The sequence below is a fragment of the Adiantum capillus-veneris genome, chromosome 10 (assembly GCF_014529385.1).
Source record: "Adiantum capillus-veneris isolate H3 chromosome 10, ASM1452938v2, whole genome shotgun sequence".
In the NCBI taxonomy this organism is placed as follows: Eukaryota; Viridiplantae; Streptophyta; class Polypodiopsida; order Polypodiales; family Pteridaceae; genus Adiantum; species Adiantum capillus-veneris.
In genome coordinates, this window is record NC_140940.1 from 69,668,802 (window position 1) to 69,694,588 (window position 25,787).

Sequence of the window (25,787 nt, forward strand, 5' to 3'; positions counted from 1 at the left end):
CCACGTGTCATTGCCAAGGGGAGAGTCCACCCAATGTGAGCCCAAGATCAAATGTAACTGTTTGTACCATGCAAGTGAATTGTAGCCTAATATAATGGTAGCTACCAAGTTCATGAAAAACATGAACTCTGCCTAGCTCAATGTCGAGACATTTTGGTTTTGGGGAATTATTGCTTTGATGGTTCTTGGTATTGGGGGAGTGTTGGCATGGTGGAGATCATTTAGGAAGAGGACACTTGTTCTGATAATGGCTATACTAACCACATCGTTAACATAAGATAAGGCAGTGGGTAGTGAACACCGAGGATGGGGTGGTCTTTGTGTCTACAGAGACGAGACGATTGGGAGCCAACAAATGTGTAGAAGCTCTAAGGTTGTTAGCATGGTAAAGCTCAGAGGTGGAAAAACACCTTGCACAAGAGGTATCAACAACATCTGATGGAATTGGAGATATATCCACATCTAATTTACATATTGCGCTACTCCATTTCGATATTTCATCCATCCATAATCAGCTTCCAAAATCCAAACAATTGTGTGCCTATCCTTGTAAGAAGTAATAGTAAATACCATTTGATCATTTGGCAGTTAAGGAACGTGACTTCATGATTGTGTGTCAGAATTATGCTCACTTGCAAAGCAAAACATGCACAAAAGTGACTTAGGCTATGGTCACGCTAGGCTTAGTAATCCATAATTTGAGCTGGCAAAGTCCGACGCGAGGCAGCTTTTCACAGACATCCATCGGTGTAGTACACTAACTATGCCTAAAAAGACATAGTCACACAACTATGCCCACCCAGTGCTGATCAGTGCCAGCTCTCTATCTCCTGCTTGCGTATTGCTCTTCCTCTCTCTACCTGATGTGCCGACGGTCCTCGCGCTGAGCTCCTGTCAGAGGATGTCAGGGCTTCGTTCTAACTAAGCCTCGTGTGACCATGCCCTTATATGTTAGCTATGTTACCTATGACCTTACATGTATGCTTTGGCGAGGTTTATGTATGAATGCAGATGTAATATCTTCGACTTCAAAAGAGAATATGAGCTACACTAGCTTTCCGGAGATCCTAAGCCCATAACATCGACGCATTGTTTATGATAATAATGTAAAAGAAATTGAATAAGTGAAGAGTTACAGCATGAACATTAGATTTAGTAATGTTTTTGGCCCTTCTTTGCATGAGGCATTGTGATTATTAAAATGTTCAGACAAACATCTTAAAATTGCATAGACCACAGCAGACAACATAGTGCAAATAGTTATTTTTACCATTAGACCAGGATCTCCAAATATTCCTTCAAAGTTCCTCATCCACACAATTAAACCGATTCAATTGAAGGGGCTTTTCTCAATCAAGTAATTACATTCGAGGACATGCAAGCTGGAGGGTTGTTTCTGCCACACTTATGATGGACTCATTCTCTTGTGTAAATGCCGGTGGCTTTCGAGATCCAGCTTTTACGCTCGAAATGTCTTGAATGTCCTGAGAGGTGGTCTTTGTGGTGGTAACACTACCTGCTTGCGTAGAGGAAGCTTCAAGAAGCTGCAATATCAGCACAAGAAGTTTTGGACAGATTCTCACAATAATTCCCACATTATGACTTACCTCAACATCATGAGCTTTTGTGAGGGAGGCCCTTCATACCTAGCTAGGTATGCGATGCCACTCGAGCAGAAGCTCCCACCGGGCCGGCGGTCCCCTACCCCCAATTGTACCTAGCTAGGTATGCGGTGCCTCTCAAGCAGAAGCTCATGATGTTATGCATTGTATAAAATACATTGAAAAAGACTCAGTTTTCGTATGTGAGAAAATTTCTAAATCTTCTTGTGCAGAGATGCAAAATAAACCAGCCAAAATTCAGAATTACAGATTACTAGGAGACTTTAGTGCAAAAATACCTCTCTCACTCTTTAAATATTAGAACACTCTATGGAAAAACTATAGACTCAGACAGAAGGATTAATATGCCAAGGTCACCTTAGACTTAAGAAGCTCGCTCTCTTGTAAAAGAAGTAGTTCCTAGATCAAAAGAGAAACAAGATGAGGAAAAAACATATAACGTATCCTAATAAATAAGACAACAAGGGAATCAAACAGTCACACACCCTTTTGCGAAAATTTTCGACCTGCTCCATCAAAAGTTGCATCTGTTTGGAGAGAAAGTTCAATCAAGTTTTTACAGTTTTTGAAGTGGAGACATGATGGTGTGAATGTACCTTTCTTGCCCTCACTCGAGTTACGCCAGCTTGGAGCTGGTTTTCCAAGTTTTGCAAATCTTTCACTTCAAATCTGGCAAGGTTTTCGCCGTTCACGTTTCTAAAACACCAACAACAAGACACATTAGATTATAAGCATGAGCATGCAGAAGGATGAGCTTCTATCTTAAAATTCAAAGCAAGAAGAGGGTCGACAATGATCTAGAACTGTTCTTGGACACTTTTAACATCAAGTTGATATTATGTGAATTTCCATTTTAGATGCCTCTTCAGTCTTTTCTCCTATCGTGTCCACTTTTCTCAAAGAATTTACTTAGTATGCTCTAACCCTCCGTGTCTCTAAATACATTGTCTATACAACTCAACTTGTTTTGAGAGAATTCCAATGACAGGAGATGACTACCAGAGGTCTCCGCCAAGGCTCATAATTAAAGGCATTACATACAACAACTGGCACCCAAAAGTACCTGCAACTGACGCTAATGCTGCCACTTTAGCATCGGTAAAACTTCGTTTCTAATTGACACCCTCATTTTTAGAAGGGACCTACGGTCGAAAATCGACGTCGCTTTTTGGCAAAGATCACAACCGTTGATCCCGAATGTAAACTTGATGTAAATTCGGACGAATATGAACTCGTCGTGAACTTGCATGTAAACTAGATGTGAACTCTACAAACTAATGTGAACTTGATGTAAACTCGGTTTGAACTAAGATCGCGATGGGTTAGGTTTACACAGTACAATGCTACCATTCTCCTTGCCTATCAAAATGTGTGCAATATCTTAGTGGTAAAGCAATGCCTTGGGGGTGGGGAGGTTGTAAGGGCGAATCCCATCCAACTCCTATTTTTTTCTCCAAATGAATTGAATGGCCCACGATCAACAGTCATCTAAGACCGTAGATCCCCTCTAAAAATGAGGGTGTCAAATAGAGACTAATTGGTCGCTAAAACATGGCACAGAGTTAGGGATTTTTTTTTTCCATCAAGGCGAGAGAAATTTATATTAGAAGAAAAGAGACAAAACAACTATACATCATCATCCGAGTGGGGCATAGTATGTCCACAACATCATATTGGTTATTGAGATTACAAAAATGTTCCAAAATGTACCAACTCAAGAAGAGAGTCGACCAATCGTTGAATCTTTTCCATGATTTACAGATTTTAGTACAATTGCCACATCATCAATCTTCAATGTATAGCGACGTCATTATGTCCCTGGAGGCCGTTTTTGACATTTGTTATACCAAGGTTGATCACATGAAGATTTAGAAATTTTCTCATGTAGGAAACAAAGTCTTTTCTAGTGTTTTTCATACAATGCATAACATCATGAGCTTCTGCTCAAGAGGCACTGCATACCTAGCTAGGTACGATTGAGGACAGGGGACCACCAACCCCCCCACCGGGCCGGCTGTCCCCTGCCCCCAATCGTACCCAGCTAGGTATGCGGTGCCTCCCTCACAGAAGCTCATGATGTTGAGGTAAGTCACAATGTGAGAATTTGTCCAAAACTTCTTGTGGATGTAGTGGTAGAGCCTAGGTGGTACTAGCTGCTCCCGAGTGAGGTTTGACAGGAGTATGGTCTATTAGGAAATCCTTGAACTCTCCCGAAGAAAACCACTCTCTGCCTGTTCAGCCACCCACCTCACGAGAGGGCTCCAAATCTACTGGGTGTGTTGAGAGAGCTCCCGAAGAGGTGGACTCTAGATAGAGCTCTATGCGGGCAGTGGTGCTGTTTGGATGAAAGAGTTCCTGGACTTATTCGTAAGCAAGGGGCAAGATGGTTTGGGGATTGGTTGTAACACGGTTAGCCAATGGCACCCAGGGACCTGGTCAAGATTAGACTGGATAGCGAGGAAGCTTTAATGTTGGATGTTCCATCTTCTAATACTTTGATAAGGTGCATCGGGTGAGCATTGAGCATTGAGCAAGAGTTGTTATCCACATGGCATCGTTTCCCCAATCATTCAATGCCCACTGCCTTTGTATGCCACAGGGGAGTGCGCTCAGGCCAAGACTGTGCTCAAGATTGGACTTGACAAAGAGGAAGCTTTGTTAGATGTTCGCATCGACCCCATCTACTAATTTGGTAGGCTGCATTGCATGACTAGGAGTTGTTATCTACATGGCATCGTTTTCCCAATTATTCAATGCCTCCATTGTAGTAGGGCTATAGTCTCATTTGCATTGGTCAAGCAGCTACATTTGCTCCTGGGTTCACACTTGGGTAGACATTGTTGACTAGTGGACCATGACCATGTTGGTGGTCTAGTGGACCAGAGGTGCTTGCTGGCGGGACACTGTTGCCAATCTACCACCACCACTACTACCCACAAATATGCAGAGTTGTCTCCTCAAAGGTATTTGCTAAAGTTATGGATGATGTATAGCCATTGTATACATGATAAGTTTTGAATAAGTGGGATACAAGTATTTGGTTTAAAGTCTAGTCTTGGCACACAGCTTTGTCCCTGCACAGTTCGATCCTTGACATCCCCATTGTACCTTGTGAGCACTTGGTTTGGAGCTAGCACATTTTGAGATATCTAAAATGCACGGCAGACAAAGTGCTTGCATTTTGGCAACAATGATGCATCCATTGTGGGTTACACGGGTGCGAATTATGCGGGTTGTGTGGATAGTTGAAGATCCATGTCTGGCTATGTTTTCCTATTTGCTAGAGTAGCCGTGTCATGGAGATCATGCCTCCAGAACTATACATCATCTTCCACCACCGTGCTGAGGTAGAGTATGTGGCAATTTTGGATACTAGCAAGAAAGTTGTACGGGTAGCTCGCCTAGTAGGAGATCTTGACATTACTCAAACTCTAGTGTTGCATTGTGACAATCAAAGTGTGATTACGTTAACAAAGAACCTTGTGTTCCATTCAAAGTTGAAACACATAGAAGTTTGTTATCATGTGATATGCGACATATTGGCTAGCGAACGCATTGAGCTAGTCAAGCCACTTGGGCCACATTGCCCTTCAAGTGGGAGATTGTTAGGGTTGAGGCCAACTGGCCGAACACCCATCACACTGACCGTACTAACCTTATCTATTATTTTGATCATATAGAACAATAAGAGTAGTGAGGCATTCAAATCCTCACTGAGAGCTCCACCCACATCGTGCTCAAGTCTGATCTTCTTCTCCCTCGCACTTCGCACATACAATGCATTTTGGCACTCTTCATCAGTCTTGGGATTAGCTCGGTGAGAGATTATGAAAGACTCTAATGGTAGGACATAGAGATACCCACCACTAGGATCTGCTCCTTGGGATGAAACTTACTGAAATGTGTTCTTGAGAATGTTTTCTGCAATAGGCTTGGTTATTGTCTCCTTCCCCGATGCCTTGAGTTGTTGTAGATCTACTACTGCTTCCAAGAAAGCACCATCAACATCTATGTGGCCAAAGAGGCTTGTTCTCCTTTGTTGCTAGTAGTTGGCTTACAGCTTATAGCCTTTGCTAATAGTTGGCTTTATAAGTTGCTATTACTCCTTCCAAGAAAGCGCTATCAACATCTTTGACCAAAGAGGCTTGATCTTCTTTATTGCTAGCATTTGACTTTACATGTTGCGAGAGGGAAGTAGTAGCTAGAAGAGACAATCCGAAAGCTTTCCTCTAGACCCGTGTGAAGTTCCAAGAGTAGATTAGGTGTTCATGTGAGGACCTTAGCTAGTTCTTTTGACTATTGCAACCTGCCTTGGGGGACGACTACATGGGTAGAAGGTGGTAGATGAGGGGTGGTGCTCACTGCTACCATATTGATAAGGGGTGGTGCTTATTGCTACCATATTGATACGGGGTGGTGCTTACTCTTACCATATTGATCTTTGGGATAGTGAAGCTAGATTGGCTTTGACTTGGACTAGATAACGGAGAGGCTCCTTGTTTTTGGCAATCCATTAATGTAATTTTTTTTAACATCAGGGAAATCTTTTCATGGTGGAGACTAGAAGAGGATGCTTGCTTTGATAATACACATACTCATCACATTTGGAGCACAAAATTGGTTGATTGGATGAATAGGGTGATTGTTGTGTCCGGTCAGGAATAGAGGTTGCTACTATGTAGATCCAAACTTTGAGGGGCCAAATTTGTATTGGCATGATAGAAGCTCTTGGTTGGAAAAGTAGCTTGGATAGAAGGATTCATTGACAATGGTCACCGTTTCCCAGTGCTTCATGCCAAGATTTTCCATAGATCTACTAACACTCCCACTACAAAAACAGTGTTTGGTCTCAGTCAACCAAGGCATACTGAAGACCGCCAACTACTGAAGAATATGGAACCTTGGCCATTTTTTCTTTCTTAGCATCATACTTGGAAGTATCATTCTTGCTAAGTTTTCCATATGCTTGCATTGGGATACTCAATGTAGCCTTCCCCCCCTACATATTAAAATGTTGCAAGACCTTGTGGATATACGTTTTGTGAGACAACTCCAGTACTCCACAGTTTCTATCTCTCTTGATACGCATACCAAGAAAGTGACTTAAATCCTTCATAGCAAACTACGTGCTAAGTGACTTCTTCAAGATGGCAATGTCATCGTTAGACTTCCTAGGAATGAGCATATCATCAACATAGAGAGCAAGATGATAAGTGAACCATCATTCGACTTCCTAGTGTACAAGGAGTGATCTTCCTGGCTCCTGACATAACCTTGAGAGTGCATGTACTTCAAAATTCATGTATCATTGCCTTGAGCCCTTATTTAATCCATACAATACCTTACACAATCTACACACCATTTCTTGCCAAGTAGGATTCCTAGGTTTGACTTCAAAACCCTCTTGTTATTTCATGTAGACATCCTCATCAAGATCCCCATGAAGAAAAGCCATCTTCACGTCCATCTGAACAAGTTCCATGTCCTCAATGGCTACTAGTCTAAGCAAAATATGCAATGTAGTCATCTTGACTAATGAAGAAAAAATTTCATCAAAGTCCATGCCTTTCTTTTGCTTGAAACCCTTATCAATAAATCTAGCCTTATACTTAGGCTTGGGATCTTTTGCCAACTACTTCTTTTACATCCATTTGAAAGGCAAGACTTGTTTTCTCTCTGACAACTGTATTAGTTTCCAAGTTTCATTTGCCATAATTTACTTATACTCAGATTGCATTTTCTGCTCCCACTTTATGCTATCTTCCATCTCAATAGCCTCTTGGTAACAAATAGGCTCTCTGCAATTTGGGCTAAAAGCGCTTAGTGGCATGAAAGACATGCATGCCTAACCACTAGACTCTGCTCTCTCAGGAGCATCATAAGCTATCTCTGAAGCACTACTAGTGGTAGCTAGATCGCTAGTAGACTGGGTTATTTGCGTAACTAGACTTGAGGCTACATTCTCAAATCTGACTTTACGATAACCTCTTTTACACGTTGCTTATGCATCTTTGATTCATTAAAGATCACTTGTAAGCTACAATTGACCCTGTAAGATTCCGGATGCTAGAAATGATAACCCATCTCTCCATCTGCACCATAGCCAATGAAGATGCATTTGTATGACTTGGGGTCTAGCTTCTTTCTAAGCTCTTTAGGCACATGTTAGAATGCCCCACACTCAGACACACACAACCAGTCATAATTAGACTTGAACTTGCATATCCACATATCCTAGAAAATCTTGTAGCTCAATGGTGTACTAGGCGACCTATTGATTAGATGCGTAGTTGTCATAATAGCCTCTCCCCAAGACTCTTGAGGTAAATTTACCACAGATAGCATACCTCTTCAAAATAGTTCTATTCATGCGCTCAAAAACTCCATTTGGAGCATGACATAGTGAACTATCATCGAATTCCTCTTTTGCTACATAAGTCCTTAAAGTTAATGGCGATATAATCACCCCCATTTTCAGTGTGCAAGGCCTTCAACTGCTTGCTTGACTAGTTTTCTACCATACTAGGAGCTTCTGTAACATACTAATGACTTCATCTTTCCTGTTCACGAGGTAGACCCACACTTTTTGAGGAAAGTCAGGAGATATAATGTCCCTCCTGAGACTTATGCAGCATAGGCAAACATAGATCACTATGAATCAAATATAGAGGATCTTCTAGCTTCCTGTTCATTGGAAAAGTGGTAAACCTAGTCTGTTTCCCCCGTATGCAATGCTCACGTAAACTAAAATAAAATGGTAAACCTAGTCTGTTTCCCCCGTATGCAATGCTCACGTAAACTAAAATAAAATGGTAAACCTAGTCTGTTTCCCCCGTATGCAATGCTCACGTAAACTAAAATAAAATAGTTTCATAGGGATATAGCCAAAATGTTGTAGCTACTTCATGTCCTTTTGACTCATATGACCAAGCCGACTATGTCACAACTCGCACTACAACATAACCCAAAGTTATCGACGTCTTATATATCGATGCCAGTACCTTTCCACGCCCATATCGACGTTCTTACACTCCGTCGATATGCGCGTCTATAAGTGCATCGATATGGAGGTGGAAATACGTGTAGAAAGGCAAAAATTTCCATACTTATATCGACGCGCTTATCGACATGCATATTGACGTTAAAAAATTGGGGGAAAAAAAGGCGAACCCGCGCGCAGGGGCCATTTTCGCCCTGAACGCGCGCGCTCAGATCTTGGCCGAAACTTGCGCAGCAGGTATTATGGCACTCTCCTCTCCCCCCCCCCCCCCCCCCCCAAACCCTCTCTCTCTCTCTCTCTCTCTCTCCACATCGTGTGTGTGTGTGTGTAGGAAAGAGAGAGAGAGAGAGAGAGAGAGAGAGAGAGAGAGAGAGAGAGAGAGAGAGAGAGAGAGAGAGAGAGAGAGAGAGAGAGAGAGAGAGAGAGAGAATTATGGTTTGCGTAAAAAAATAAAATTAAAGAAAGAAATGAAATGAAATGTTATATTAACTCTTCAAAAGGCCAAAGTGACCTATGAGACCAGAAAGTTACAATGTGGTAGATCTGATACAAAGTCAGAATAACAAGATGACAAAATAAAATATTATGGAATCCTAAACTGCTGGGTGTGGACTAAGCAGCTAAAACAACTAGCTGGGATAGGTAGATCATAGGAGATCCAGCATCTGTCGCTGGTGGAGCTCATCGATCTCCTCCATGGTCAGTAGTCTGACCGGGCATTGTGCATGTCGAGCCAAAGTGACCTGGATCGTCTGATGCAGCCTCTGTCGATGTTGTGTAGTCTGGCCTCCGCAGTCATGGACGTCTGGATCTGCCTAGCTCAGTCACTCGTTCGATCAGTACATAGAGAGATAGGGAAGTAGAGAGCGAGAGAGAGAGAGAGAAAGAGAATTATATATATATATATATATATATATATATATATATATATGTAGAGAGAGAGAGAGAGAGAGAGAGAGAGAGAGAGAGAGAGAGAGAGAGAGAGAGAGAGAGAGAGAGAGAGAGAGAGAGAGATAGTTCTATTATCGTCCTGGGAGGTCAAATATGACCTATGGGACCAAATGAACATGTCACGTGGTGTGAGTGGAGTTCATAAGTGACTCTCAATGCTCAAAAATGGCTGAAATGAGTGTCGCAATAGAGAGTCCACATCGTGGTTGGGAGAGGAAGGTATGTAGGGAGAGATCATGGCTGAATATATGGGGAAAAGAGGACCTAATGTGGTCAAAAGCTGAGCACTCAAGTAGTGTGTGGTACTCACTCTCTCGCACTTGACGAGGGCATAAGGTGCAAAGTCGATGACACTCCTCGCAAGTGCCCCAACGTCCTGTCTCGCAGCGTAGAGAATGGGAGCTAAGACGAATGGAGGCAATGGTGCGGATCGCACTCAACGGGATGGGCTCAAAGATGTAGGAATGGGTTCGGTTACCTCGTTCCGAGAAGAAGAGAGATTTGTAGTTTGGGGCAACGTGTGTGGTGTAATGGCTGAAGCGAGAACCTCCGGATTTCTCCCAAGCCGTGATACATTGGCGTTGTAAGAAGGCCTCATTAACTTGGGAATCGATCGATGCATCCTTGACCAAGTGACATGCATCCCATCTTCCAAACCATTTCTTGATATCAAGCATTCACCCCGAACTTAGTATTTTTCTCTTGCATGTCTTTTGAACCATTCGACTTGCTTCATATGCGATTCTAGGAAGTCGATGCAAAGGGCTACGTTGTGTCTTACGCATGTACTCCACAACCCTTTGCATGCCCAAGACCTCAATGGGAAGCAATCCGGACTCAAGAAGTAAGAGCATGTAGGGTGTTTGTGTCTTGACTTGGAGAAAGTTGGTGAGAAAACGCTTTTGGACATTGTCAAACTCTTTCCAAGTAGACTTCCCGATGCTTCCACCCCACACCTCCACTCCATAAAGAAGCACCAGTGTCACCAATGTGTCAAAGAGGTACTTTTTGAGAGCCCAACACTTGATCTCTCCTGCATTGCACATGTTCTCAAATGCATAATAGGCCCTCTTTCCGGCTTCCAAGCGACGAATTGCACAATCCTTCCATTTATGATTGGATGGAACCTCAAGGCCAAGGTACTTGAAGTGATCTACCACTTCAAGTTTCTCATTGTTATATACAATGCATGGATTTTCATCATTGAGGGTCTTTACAAGCATACCCTTGGTTTTGGATCCATTCACGATCAGCCCGTTATGTAGGCAAAAGCGTTCCAAGACACTCATAAGCTTTTGTGCATCTTCTAAGGTATGTGCCAAGAGAACTACATCATCGGCATAAAGCAAAAGCATGATCACCGCATTTCCAATCTTAACCTCTTCTATGCCTTCTTGCTACATAAAGTCAAGAACCATGCATTCCAATTCATCAATGAGTAGCCCAAAGAGGGTTCGGGAAAGTGGGCATCCTTGTTTGACACCAATAGTGCTTGCAAAAAATTCTGAAATTCCATCTCCCATATGTAATCGACATATCACTTTTTGATAGATGCGAAAGACTGCATGCATAAATTCTCTCGGCACTTGAAGGATTTGCATACGTCTCCAAAGATTTCCTCGCGGTACCATGTCAAAAGCTTTCTTGAAATCCACAAAGCAACAATACAACTTTTTTCCTTTCAATCGAGACATTTCCATAAGAACTCGAAGAGTGACAAGGTGATCAATAGTGCTATGATGCTTTCGAAAACCTGCTTGGCCAAGTGCACGTTTGCCATTCTTTTCAGCCCATCCACTTATCTTCATCTCCATGATACATCCAAATAACTTTGCCATTAAGGAACCAACCATTATAGTGTGATAATTGTTCACATTGTTTCCATCTCCTCCTTTGTGCAAAGGTTTGATCCAATTTGCACTCCAATCATGAGGCATGCCATACTGAAGTGCAAGGTTAAACATATCGCATATCCAATATCGTGTTTTCTTGCTTGTCCATTTAATCATTTCAACCTTGACACCTTGAAGGTCACCTGGCTTACGAGTAGCAAGTTTCTCAAGCGCGGGGCATACATCTTCAATGGTAAAGAAGGGAGACATAAACGGAAGGGAGCTACAACACTCCCTCTTATCAACATTGGGTTGCTCATAGATATTCTTACAATGCATATACATATCCTCAAGAGTCAAGTCACCAAAGCTCTCAACGCGCTTGCCTTTTAGATTTTGCCAAAACTTACCACATGCATGTGCTTTCTCTTGTGCTAAACGAATTTGTTTTTCGACTTCCCACCTTCTCCTCTTCTTTTGAACAAGTTCTTTGTATGTGTGTGAACATTCCAAGTAAACTTCCTTGTCTTTGATTGCATCCAATATTAGCAAGTGTTTTCGGGCTTGACTACATTCCATGTCAAACCATTTCTTCTTGGTGCTACCCTTCTTAGACCTTTTGCAAGACATGTGTTTCACCGAAAAGCATTCCTTCGCACAAGAGAAAATTACTTCTTTGAAAACTTTCCACTTGCATTCTAATGTTGGGCTCTCTTGATGCTCTATCATGCTTAACATTTGGTCCACCATATCAGCATATATAAGTGCTCGTTTGAAGTCTAGACGTAGGTACAAATGATTCACATCATGATTGGAGGCTACATGCTCGGTCCGTTTACCACACTTGAGGTTAATACATAACATACTATGATCTGATTCCGGATTCCATTCACCAAGTGTAAAGCTTTGTATGCATTCTAGAGTGGCTTCCGAGAACAACATATAGTCAATCACGCTAGCACAGTTGTGCTTTCTACATGTAAAGTCATTGGTGCCTTGCCATAGAGATACACCATTTGCAATGAGCATTCCGGTACTATTGCACATATGTAGAAGTGACTTTCCATAGTGATCCACTTCTTTTGCATCATTAGAACTTCGATTATACATGTATGAGTCATCCATTCTTCCTGAGACATGCGGCATGTCTACTTGTTGTGTGTCGTGTTGTAGTATATTTGTGCGAGCATTCATGTCTCCAAAAACAATGACTTCACCTTGATCCTTGTAATAAGCAATGTCTTCCTCTAGTTCAACAAAGGGCTGATCTCTATCCATATTCAAGCAAGCATAAAAGTTGGAGTCATAGTGAGGAATGTAGCAACCGGCCACAAACATGACTTGACCATTTGGTGGGCTGATTTTCAGCCATAAGTAGCGTTTATACTTATCTTCTTTGACAATGGAAACATCTTTCAAACCCTTTTTGGTCATACATGCTACGCCTCCTTGGCCTCTTCGTTGCTTTGCATTTTTGGCCCACATCAAAGAATGCACATCGTATTTGTCAAATCCAAGAATTCATTGCGCATCATGCTCCCATGTTTCGACAAGAAGTATCACATCGGAGTCATTGGTAAGCTCATCAATGCCAATTCCTGCATTCCATGGATACCCGTTACAATTCCAAAAGCTTATTCGCAAGCGTGAGTTGGTCTCATAGATCATGTGTCCCTATTTGTTGGGTGGACTTGCATCCTCCTTAAGTGGCTTTTCTTCTTGAGGTGATACCTTAACCTTCTTGCTTCTTTCCTCATATTCTTTGTGACGTACATTTAGTTGCATAATAGTGCGATCCTCATATACATTACAACCTGTTCCTTTGAGGTAGATCCAACCATTGTCAAGGATGATCTTTCTCTTTACCTCATCAGCCATGGTACATACAATAGGTCTTTCTCCCGAGCGAGGGACTCCTTGTTTTCCAACTCGATGTGCACCATAAGCCATGATTCCTGACATGCCAAAGTGTGTAGCAAAAAACTCTTCAATAGCATCTACAAGAGATTGGGGTGTTTCCATGCTTTCCTCCTTGATTCCACGAATGACGATGTTCTTTGAGCGTTTTTGTCGTTCGTGCAATTCTTGAGTGTCCACATTCTCTACATTCTTTGCTTGGACAACGGCTTGCGCGATAGGATATGTAGAAACCACATTATCCTTACATATATCATCCCATGATTTGGATGCATTTCTCATCTCACATACATCATGTCGTATTATATCTATTGTTTCCTCTTTCAATACATGATCACTCTCAACTTTGCTCAAGCGCTCTTTCAATACATTCATGTCAACAAGAGAGAGAGAGAGAGAGAGAGAGAGAGAGAGAGAGAGAGAGAGAGAGAGAGAGAGAGAGAGAGAGGGAGAGGGAAGTGGAGAGCGAGACAGAGAGAGAGATAGGGAAATAAGGAGAGAGAAAAAGATAGGGAATAGAGAGAGAGAGAGAGAGAAAGAGAGTGATATATATATATATATATATATATATATATATATATATATATAGAAAAATAGAGAGAGAGAGAGAGAGAAAGAGAGTATATATATATATATATATATAGAAAGATAGAGAAGTGGAGAGCGAGACAGAGAGAGAGATAGGGAAATAGGAAAATAGAGAGAGAAAGAGAGATAGCGAGAATGAGATCGAGAGAGAGAGAAAGGGAGATAGCGAGAGTGAGATCGAGAGAGAAAGAATGAAAGATAAGGTACGTAGACAGAGAGAGAGAGAGAGAGAGAGAGAGAGAGAGAGAGAGAGAGAGAGAGAGAGAGAGAAATAAAGAGATAGAGAGTGATATATATATATATATATATATATATATATAGAGAGAGAGAGAGAGAGAATTAACTAGAGATAGCTATAGAGATAGAGAGAGAGAGAAAGATAGTAGATAGAGAAAGAGTTAGGTTGGCTGACCAATTGTATGTGTGAAAACGACAGAAACTCTCTCTATCTCTCTCTCTCTCTCTCCCTCTAGAAGAAACTATGGAACTAAAAGAGGCAAAGGGGTTTTGTCTGCTACATGCATTGCCATGTACACCTGGAAGTGCACGTATGTGTCTACCCATATAGGATTTGACCAATAAAGACGAGATTTTGACCCGGTGGTCCTGATCTCCGTACACCTCTGGACTGAGGTGTACGGAGATTGGGCAAGACTAGAGAATGCGAGGTAGTTTATATTGTGAGGAGTATATATATTAAAACAACATTCATAATCATTGTAGATGGCAATGTCATCAACTAACATGGAGGAAAAGATTGCATGCTCGTGCACGCTCTGCAAGTATCAAATCCTGCGCAAGCGTAGGATATGTAATGAGCATGTGCACAAGTACGGAAGGTTTGCTAAAGAAACCGTATAGAATCTACGATATGACTCTTACGGAATGGGCATTGATTTTCGCGACATAGCACCTACATCTGAGAGAGAGAGAAAAAGGATTATGCGTGAAGGTCCAACCAATATAGAGCCAAGGATGGAAGCAGAAAAGGACTTACAGATAGAAGATGACGGCATGGAGGAGATGCTGGATGCCTTCTTCCAGACAAGCGAGGAGAACGCTAACGAAGCAGCACGAGAAGCCGTGCGCCTATCTCCTGAAGACATGTTGAGGAAGTTGGCACGTCAACCAATTTATGAAGGCGTCAAAATATGGACGATTCGTACTTGTCTGGCATTTTTGAATCTTCAGTCAGTGTACGGGTGGTCAGATGCAAGCATCACTGCTTTGTTTAGGTACGTAATTTACAAAAGAGATTTTCCGATTGCAACGGTGACGTGCTAGGAGAGCTTTTTAATTTAATGTGGCTTAAACAGGTTCTTGCGGGAGCAACTTCTCCCGGCTGGCAATGAAATGCCCCCCTCCAGGCCAGACGCAAAGCAACTATTGACCTCGGTTGGCTTGGACTACAACAAGGTTCATGCATGTCCAAATGATTGCATTCTTTTTCGCAATGAATTTGCAAATTGTCTGTCGTGTCCTAAGTGCGGAGCAATGCGTTACAAACAAGATGCAGTTGGCGAGACAGTGCCAGCTAAAGTATTGCGGCATTTTCCTATTATTCCTAGGATAAAAAGCATGTTTCGTTGTGGTTCCATTGCAAAGTTGATGCGGTGGCATTCTACGAATAGATCCACTGACGCAACATTTAGGGTGCCTGCTGATTCAAAGGCCTGGAGGCACATTGAAGATACCTGGCCGCATTTTAAGAGTGAACCACGCAATTTGCGTATGGGCATGGCAATGGATGGAGTCAATCCATTTGGCTTGAGAAGCTCGTCATGGAGCACTTGGCCTGTGTGCCTTATCAATTACAACCTCCCGCCGTGGCTTGCCATCAAGAAGGATCATTTGATATTAAGTTTGATTGTACTTGGTAAGTTAAAGGAAAAAAACATGGATGTTTATCTAGCTCCACTAGTTGACGAGCTCCAAGAGTTATGGCATGGGATCGACATAGCAGATGTGGTTGAAACAGTAGGAAAACAGCATGCAAGGATCCATGGACTTCTTATGTGGACTATGCATGATTGGCCAGGATACGGAGAAGCTTCTGGTAATGGTTCTTGATTTACAAAATTCTCGCTATTCGCAAGCACTTTGCCTTGGCCTAATTCATGCTTTAATTTATGCAAGGCTAACAACTTCAGGATACAATGCATGTCCAATTTGCGGGCAGTCTTTGGATGTGCGTTATTCTGCCTCTCTTCGAAAGACAATTTATCAAGGCCACCACCGTTATCTTCCAGATGGCCATCACTTGCGCGAAGGTCAGCTTCGTCGTGTCGAATGTCGTTCTATGCATGTACAAGAGTGGCGTCGCCGATGGGAGCAACATGAGGGGCAACCTGTTCCAGGAATGAAACGTTTGTCCATTCTCCATAAGTTGCCATATTGGGGTGATCTACTAATTAACCATTTGCTGGATCCAATGCCTATATTCAAGAATGTGGGAGAGCGCCTCTAGAAGACAATCATGGGAATGAAAGACAATCGAGCTTCACAAGATGATTTGCAGTCAGTTGGAAAGATGCCAGAGCTATGGCCTTTCACCAATGCAGCTGGCCAAACAAAACTTCCAAGAGCGCCATGGGTATTGCTAAAAAATGAAGAGCGCCTAGTTAAAGGGTGATTTCAGAGTTCACGACGCCAACAGGATTTATGCGATGTCTCAAGACAACATTCACCCGTGACGATCAACTGTCAAGATTGAAATCGGACGACTGGCATAAGTTCTTGCAATTCATTCTTCCAATTGCGATCAAGGGGTGTTTAACGGAGAAAGTGCGGACCTGCATATACAAGATTTGAGGGCTAGTGCGGTGGATCTCTTCCAAGGAGATACGAGAGGAATCTATTGTAGTCGCAAGGGCTAACTCCATTGAGGCAGTTTGCATTATTGAGAAGTATCTACCCATGAGCTGCCTAACTATCCAAATGCACTTGATCGTCCATGTAGTAGATGAGGTTGCAGTGGCAGGTACAGTACAGCCGTTGGATGTTCTTTCTAGAGCGGTTCATGAAAACACTTAAGGGTTTTGTTCGCCAAAAAGCGCGTCCAGAGGGGAGCATGGCAGAAGGATGGCTGGTGCAAGAGTCTCTTGTATTGACGACCGAATTTCTATCCGTTTCTGACCCAGAAATGCCTCGACTGTGGACTGATGAGGAGGATGCAAGACTGGTGAGAGAGGAGCCGCAAGGGCAAGGGGTGCCGAAGAAAATGAACGACGCCATGCGAGAAAAGATCATGAAGTTCTGTATACTAAATTCGGCGCCGATGCAAAAATGGCTTGAAAGGTATGAAGAAGAGAAAGAGAGACGCAATAGGGAGCGACACGATTTCAGGCGAAGCCGAATGACTAGAGGCTTATCCTTGCCAGACTATCTCGCTTCTCTACCTGAATTCCCTACAATGGCATGGTTGGACAAGACAGTGAGAGCAGTTCGACAGATCGGAGAACCCATATCTCTAGAAGAGGAAGAGATGGCTATTGGATGTGATTGGAAGTATCATACATACATGGCACTGTGGTCGCATGGAAAGCATTTCAGAACACAACAAATTGACAGCACAAGAAACACGTTTGACAGTGGGGTAATGGTTAGTTTCATGCAAAAGAGCAGGGCCAGTGCTAGAGACACGAATGAGAGCACTAGCAACCTGGATTACTGTGGGCTGGTGTCAGATATCCTGACAGTAAGCTTCAGGCGGTTTGAGATGTTTTTGTTGGATGTGAAGTGGTTCAAGGTGATTACTTCTGGTCGCAATGCAACGGTACGCAGAGATGGAAATAAACTTGTGCAAATAGATTCTACAAAGGTTTGGATAGATGCGAGTGACACATTTGCTCTCCCCAAACATTGCGAGCAAGTGGTCTTTGTACCGGACCCTCGAGAGCGACAATGGTGGTTTGTGGTTCAGGTTGCTCCAAGAAATAAACAAGTATTTGAAGGGCAAGAGCTCCTGGACGAAAGTCAGTCAGACGACGTCCATACTACTATGACATTAGATGAGATGGACAAAGGTATGGAAGAGAAAGCTGACAGATATACGAGGGATGACACAGACGAGGCAGAATTGACACTTGTAGATGAAGATGCAATGGATGAAGACAATCTGCCAGAACGAGTTGGGGTAGAGTTATGTTTGCAATTAGAGATAGGCGATGATACGGTGCAAGATCTTATCGATGATACCTCATTCGTCGAGACCTAGGCCTGTAAGTGTTTGTGTGAAGACGTTGATTTAAAAGTAGGCCTAAAGTTAATTTAAACAACTGTGTTCTGACGCTTTATTTTACTTTCTTTGTGTAGGACTTTAGTATGACAGACCAGTTTCCAGATCTCGCTTCTATGAGTGCAGATGCATTCATGGGCTTCATCACACGGATGACGCCTGCTCAGATGGCAGAGGCTTCTCAGTACTGGGTAGCCGGAGGGACGGGTACTACGCCTCCGGGCTTCACACCTGAGGGTTCGACGCCTAGGGGGGAGACACCTATGGGGGGGGGGGGGGGGGGGGGGGGGGGGGGGGGGAAGCCTACGGGTACGACGCCTGCTTCTTCCATCATGGCCGCTTTGACACCTAGGGGTGGGGTAGAGACGGGTACGTCCTCATCTCCGCAGCACAGGCGCACTCGCCGATCTTGGTGATCTTCAGGTGGAGGTGGTGGTTGCTGTGGAGGAGGGTCCACAGATGCTTCGACCCCTCCTCGCTCACGACCCCCGTTCTACTCAGGCACACCTCTCGACACACCTCTTGGCACACCTCGGACACCTTGGGGGGCACACGATCCTAGTGCCACCAAGCTCTATATTGTACGGACAGATGGTTCTATTTCATGGATAGAGTCGGAACTGAGATGAGACAGCGGATTCGCCAGCTCACGGAGCTGGAGTTTTCAACCAGCATTCTGATGCCTTGGCTTGAGCAGGATGAGGACAAAGTCAGTTACATAGTGGAGACCATCCTGAGAGAGTACCAGCCTACTCCGAGTTCAAAGGCTGTTCCGAGGAGGTGGATCAAGGGTGTTGCACGGGACACCGTGAAACATCGATGAAATGCAGCTCGGAAGGCTTCCAGGACCGGCTCGCCGAAGCCTTTGGGCATCTCACACGAGACGTGGCTGCAGATCAGGGAGGATGAGCGGACAGCGGACACGCAGTTCAAACAGCTGTGTGAGGCCGCACATATACGACAGGTGACCAAGGAGACATCTCATCTTGGCAGCGGAGGCTTTGACACCTTTTGCCATGAGTTTGTGAGTTTCTAATCCAATCTTAACTATGGCGTTTTTTAAAACGCGATGAATCATGTATTCTTATTACTTTGATTTTTGTATAAACGCAAAATCTTGCGATGCATCGAGCCCCGACATGCCAGGAGGAGTCAGATGGATATTGCAGAGGTATCTATGAAGTATTGAATGATCTTGATGCTTCAGGAGAGCCTGTTGACTGGGAGGCCTTAGAGTCTCGTTGATCGCCGCAGGTGAGACGTTAATATGTGTGAGTTGATTTAATTAAGTAAGTATATGTGAAGTAATATCAATACTAATTTTGTGAAGTATATGTGAAGTAATATCAATACTAATTCTGTGAGTTGTCCTATGTGTAGGTTGTGACGCCTAGTCATCAGTGGACTGGATTTCATATATATGCTTTGTGAGACACAGACACACTTCTGTGTCTCTTTTTTGTATAGACATATATGGTTATGGTTATTGTTCAGACATTTATTGTTTTCCTTATGGTTATGGTTATTGTCATTGTCATTGTATAGACATGGTTATTTCTCCTATTCTTGTAAAAACATAGTTATGGTTCAGGTTTTGTTTATGGTTATGTTTAACTTTCTGGTTATGCTTATGGTTATTGTTAATTTTGTTTATGGTTATGGTTATCTGCATTATGGTTTTGATCAAAGTGGTTATGGCCGGTTATAGTTTTAATTTGGTTATGGTTTTGCACAAATTAAGTTCGTTATGGTTATGCTTTTAAGTTGGTACGGTTATAGTTTTGCACAAAGTTCATTTCATTTCTTTCATTGGCCTTAAATCTCATGTGAGATCCTACATGGATAGCATGTAGGAGGCATATACATGATATGGTTTTTTTTGAAAAGTTTATGTAAAAACGAAGGGAACTCTACCAAAATTTTTGCGGGAGCATGGTTGATTTTGGTGCTGCTCGCTTTCTTGGGCAGCGGACAGGCAGTCTGGCTGTGGTTGTGTCCATCTTTTCATTGGGCACAGGCCAAGCTGCCTGTCCTTTGCCCATTTTTTTTTCCGTTATGGTTGTCGCTATGCGCTGTCGTGCTGTGACATGTACATAGTGGGAACACATGCTACAAGAGTTATCTTGTAACTTTTTAGATACATAATTATATTTCCTATAATGTACATATGCATATGTAAGTATAAAAATAAGCTTTCTATCTCATCTTATTATTTATCTCAAGGGTAATGTATTCTTACTTTACCATCAAAAAATACTATGGGAAAAGTGTCAATAGCTCCGCCTCTTTAACTTGGGGCAAAAAGCATTGATTCTTTATTTCTACTATTTCATTATCATCTCACACCCTAGCTAGATCCTATATCTAGGGTAAACTCCAATATATATATATATTCTATGTATTTTTTATACTTTTCTTATATTTCTTTTTAAATAGCTACTAGCAGAGAATCAAATCCTAGTGGGACACTAGGTGGCATGATTTCAAAGATACACTTATTTTAATGCATTATTGCAAGCATGGTTACAAAACTTTGTCAAGGAGAAATGTCATGCTTTCATATGGCATGAGGTGTCCTTGGGAATTAAATGAAAGTCAAGGCTAAGGAGACCACATGAAGACTTTTGCTGCCATAAATGGACCCTATTTTGATGAATTTTTTACACAAGGTTCCAATCCGAATTGGAGAATGATTTTAAAATGAAAATTGTAGCTAATGAGCTGAAGTTTTTGCCCATATTTTTATTTTTTTATTTGGAGCTACGGTTGAGGAGATATGATCAAAATACTGGACCCCAATCTGCCCACATCATGCACGGATAGCTCATTTCCAACTTTTCCAATTCCTGTTCACACTGGCTCCTCTCTTCTTGTGTAAACCCTTGTGGGTTCCCTTCACCTATAAAAGGGGACCTCTTCTTCCTTGGAAGGAGAGGTCCCCTTTTATAGGTGAACTTGCACTTGGTGTATCAATCAAAGTGGAATTATCCACTCTTCTTCTCTCTCCCATCAATAATGGTGCCGAAGGGTTTCAAGTAAGATGTGTTCTACATTGATGTTTTCTTGATTTCTTGTTGTTTTCATTTTCATCTCTAATCCAACATATATATATGTATCTAATCTCATCTCCTTAACCAAACCTATCTCTCTCATTCTTAGTAATTCATCCTCTCTAGGTTCTCTTTGCTACAGGTACATCTCTCCCCGCAGTATCCTTATTGCTTACGGGCAAGAATAGGGCTTGGGAGGGAAACTTCTCATCTCTTCACTTCTCTCATATCTACATTTCTCACATACTATCCTAGATGAATAACCCACATGATGATCATTTCTATCGCTTTCACTCTGTACGATCTATTAGAATTAACGTATGGATTAGCCGTAAAATACACTTTCAACAACGCATAGTGTTTCTCTTCGGCCCTGAAAGGCTCAATGAAATACTTCTATCGCCGGATCCCATCATACTACCTCTCATAGACTATAATTTTTCTTTTGATGTAAGCGTAGTTATCTTGCTATGAACCAAGAGGATTTGTACACACAATTAATCCCAATCACTAGACAAAATATATATATTATGGTAAGCACAAAACTACAATTCCAAAGAACAATTCATAGCCTATTTGGTCAGCCAAGATTGAATGCCATTAACTCATCCATTAACCCTTTCATATTACCCATGATACGCTATGGCCATAGCCTTGATGTTTTCATCTTTGTATTGTTTTGACATTCTCTTTTGCGTTCTTCCTTTGTGTGTGTGAATGCAAGAGAGAAAGAGTGAGTCTTCTTTGGTTGAACTTCTTTCCAAACCCTAGTCTTCATGGCATCTATGGTTTAACTCCTTCATATAGTTTTTGTTGAGTTCTCTCACAAACTCTCATAGCCATAAGCCCTATGCTTTGCTGGCAAGACCGCAAATTTCTCGACATATTTTTGGTGAACCCGACGTGAATCTGCTAGGGTGAGAGTTTGTGGGTAACCATGGGTGATCATGTTGAGCAACAGGGTATGCATTTTGACCCAACAACAATGCAGATGTTTCAAGCATTTGCAATGTTCATGCAACAACAACATGCTACTGAAAGAAGAGAGATTTCAGCAACGAAGGCCATACAAGCGGTCGTGAACAGAATGGATCAGTTCAATGGCAAAGATGTAACCAAGTACTTACGCGAGTATGTGAAGGAGATGGAGCTGCATCGCGTGTCAGAAGGTGAGATGATTCAAAGCTTTGAGCTAGTTGTTGCTCCAGAAATTAGGGAGCATGTTAGGGCAATTAAAGATGGGCATGGGAGAAATTGGGAAGAACTCAAAGTAGCTTTAAAGGAGGAATATTTCATGGAGGACTCTGAGAGAGTGACCAAAAGGACATTCTTAGAATGGGTAGTCAAGCCAAAGCAAGGACTATCAATAACAGAGCTACTTAGGGAATTTGAGCGGCACTATGCACAACTCACTAGGACAGAAAGGGCCACACTAGATGCAGAGAAGACAGATCTTTTCTTACAAGCTGCAGGTAAAGAGTTTCAAGAAAATTTGGAGCTTCTTCTTGAAGATAAAGATGCTGAGCAAGGACTAAAGACCGATTGGAATGAGGTTGAAGGTGTTGTCTGACTGCTTGCCAAACGACAAAGAAGAAGGGACAAGATGGTAGTAAACACTACAAGTCCTTCCACCTCAACTTCTGACAAAATGGTAAAGCCTACTTTTATCGCTCCTAAGTTTGATGAGTCCATGCTAGATGAGCTTGTGAAGGGAATGCGTGACTTGAAGGTGAAGTTTGCAAAGCTTGAAGAAAAAGGCCAACCATCAGGGCCACTTCCTACGCAAAGAAAATAGCCCAAAGAAGGGTTTGTTAATAGATGTATTTGGTGTGATAGTACAAACCATGTAAGAAGGGATTGTGATGATTTAAGTGATGCTTTGTCAAAAGATGTTGTCTTTTTTAAGGATGGTAAAATCCACTTAAGAGAGGCAGATCTACCCTTGAGAACTAACTTTGGGAAGGGGGGAATGCAAACCTTAGTTGAAGATATGGCAACCAAGCATGCCACCTCTTCAGTTGAGGCAGCTACTTATGGAGTAAAAATTGAACATTTTTGTGATGAAGAGGTGAGTGACCATCATGGTCAAATTTGGCTAAATGTCATGCAATTAGCTAAAAAGGGAAAGCTTACAAAAGAGATTCTACATGAAGCAGGTGATTGCATACCTCTAGAAATAGGATGGAATGATCCAGTGGACTCATTGTCAGTGAATGCCTACATTAGAAAATGCCAACAAAATGAGGCAATTGTAGAAGAGAAGCGCAGACGTGAGAATGGTGATGAAGGACCATCAAAAAGAGCTTCTAAAAGTGGGGGAAGAAGCGACTCAATGCCTTCTCAAACACCCTCAACACAAGGAGCATCTCCACCTGAAGTACTCATGGAGGAGTCTACAACAGGAAAGAAGAAAGAGCCAACGAAAGGTAAGACAAAAGGCCCAACTTATAAACTACAATCTGATATTGAGGTTGCTACAGATTTAAAGAAAGTCTTGGAGGAAAGGATCTTGAATAGCAAGATTGAGTTTACTCTGGGAGAAGTTCTTGGCATTGCAAAGCGTGAATTCCATGAGGAGATCATTGACATCATCAAGAGAAAGAGGCAAACCCTTGCTGAAGTTTCTCGTCCACAAGTTGAAGGGGAAACCTCAAAGACACAAGGGATGCAACTGCAAAATAAGGAGAATGATGGAGCTGTGGTAGGATGCTACCAATCTAGTGGGAGAGTGAAGCAAGTGTATTTCTCAAATGATGATGAAGAAGTTCAACATATTCCTAGGACTTACTATTCACGAAGTCATTGGGCAAGGGCTACTATAGAAACTTTGGTCAAGGTAGGTGATCTTGAAGAGCCATTTGTTGCCTTGATTGACCATGGTTCAGAAATAAACATAATGTCAAAGAGTCTCTACAACAAGTGTAAATGGCCAATGGACACAGATCATGGTTGGATGGTAAAAGTGGCAAACAATTCATCCGGTGAATTGTATGCAGCATGTCCAGGTGTGAAGGTGACAATAGGTGATGTAAAGATTGACCAAAACTTCTTTGTACAGGATACATCTTCATATCATCTCATCCTTGGACAGCCCTACATTGTGGGAGTTCGAATGGAAACAAAGGTAATGGACGATGGTTCAGCATATGCTAGGATACGTAGCAAAGATGGTAAACGTGCTGTCCAATTCCTCACAGTTTGTGTAAACCATGAAAGAAATCGTGACAACCTCAGAGAACATCCTCTACCAAAGGTTAGCAAAGAGTTTCCTGATCATAGAGAAATGATGGGTTCTGGCCAAGTACCATTGTAAAGCGGGATTGCAGTGGTACAGAAAGAAAAAGGGTCTCCCCTAATCCAAAAATAGGTGAAGCATTTTCAACGAGCTCCTTGGTAACAAAGAATGGATCAGTATGTTTTACAAAACTTGAAGATTTGAAGAGATGTGAGAAGCAATATGTGCATAATGTACAAATAGGCATGAAAAAGAGTGGGTTGCTAGAGCCTACTGAAAATGTTTTGGGTTTGTGTGAACAAGTTTCTTTTGTAGATACTATGGGTGAGCTTGATGCTATAATGAGGTCTAGTTTGCATCTTGAAAATGAAGTTGTGGAAGTTTGCTCTATGGAAATGTATCAAGTAATAGAAGCCTTTAAAGAAAGCCAAACAGTAGGCCCAGAAGTCCATGTTGAAACTAAATACAAGAGTGTAGCAAAGAAGGTGAAACCAGTAGCTTCACCCTTACCACCCAACAACAGGGAAAAGATTGAACAGGCTTCTTTACAACCAAGTTTGCCGAATCCTAAAAAGATCGGGCATACCTTCACAAAGGAGTCTTTTCAAGAGTTGCAGATTGGTTGCGAGGAGTTTCTAACACAGGAGGAGACAAAGTGCTTCAAAGAAATGCTTTCAAAGCATGGTAAGGCTTTTGCATTTGAGCCACATGAGATAGGATGTGTTGATCCTTATATTGTAGCTCCTATGGTAATTTTCACAATACCTCATGTGCCTTGGAATCTGCGGCCTATTCCGGTTCCAAAGGCTCATTTGCCAAAGTTAGTAGAGCTACTGAATGAGAAAATCAAAATGGGAATCTTGGAGCCTTCTTGTGCTCCATACTCAAACAGGTGGTTCACAGTTCCAAAGAAGAATGGTTCTCTACGCTTCATCCAAGATATGCAACCAGTGAACAAGGTGACAATTAGAAATGTAGAAAAAGGTCCAATTGTGGATGAATTTGCAGAGGCGTTTGCAGGGAGGGCAATCTACTCAATGGGGGATCTCTACTCAGGGTATGATCAATTTCAGCTTGCAATCGAAAGCAGAGACTTGACAACCATGAGGACACCTTTGGGTTTGGTAAGGATGTGTACCTTGCCACAGGGAGCAACCAACTCGGTTGCACATATGATGAATGGGATGAATAAGGTCTTACGTGACTTTATTCCTCAAATCACAATGCCTTTCATTGATGATTTGCCTATCAAAGGATGTGAAGAAAGTGACAAAGATGAAGCTTTGGATCTCAAGGGATGTCGCAGGTTTGTGGTAAATCACATAAATGATTGTGATAAAATTTTGTCTAGGTTG

General features: G+C 42.2%; 1 protein-coding gene across 6 annotated transcripts in view; it reads right to left on the reverse strand.

The window, feature by feature from the left end:
* Positions 1-1,248: 1,248 nt before the first annotated feature.
* Positions 1,249-25,787, reverse strand: part of LOC147449027 (uncharacterized) — a 191,678-nt gene continuing 167,139 nt past the window's right edge. For 3 of the 6 annotated variants that reach the window (XM_086521413.1, XM_086521409.1, XM_086521410.1), the window contains 4 exons: positions 2,219-2,318; positions 2,108-2,149; positions 1,980-2,021; positions 1,249-1,544 (listed from right to left, as the gene is read on the reverse strand). In XM_086521413.1, the coding sequence (XP_086377539.1) occupies positions 1,362-1,544; positions 1,980-2,021; positions 2,108-2,149; positions 2,219-2,318 (367 nt within the window). In that variant the 3' untranslated portion in view covers positions 1,249-1,361. The remainder of the gene's footprint in view (positions 1,545-1,979; positions 2,022-2,107; positions 2,150-2,218; positions 2,319-25,787) is intronic. The other 3 variants (XM_086521414.1, XM_086521412.1, XM_086521411.1) reach the window with 2 other exon arrangements.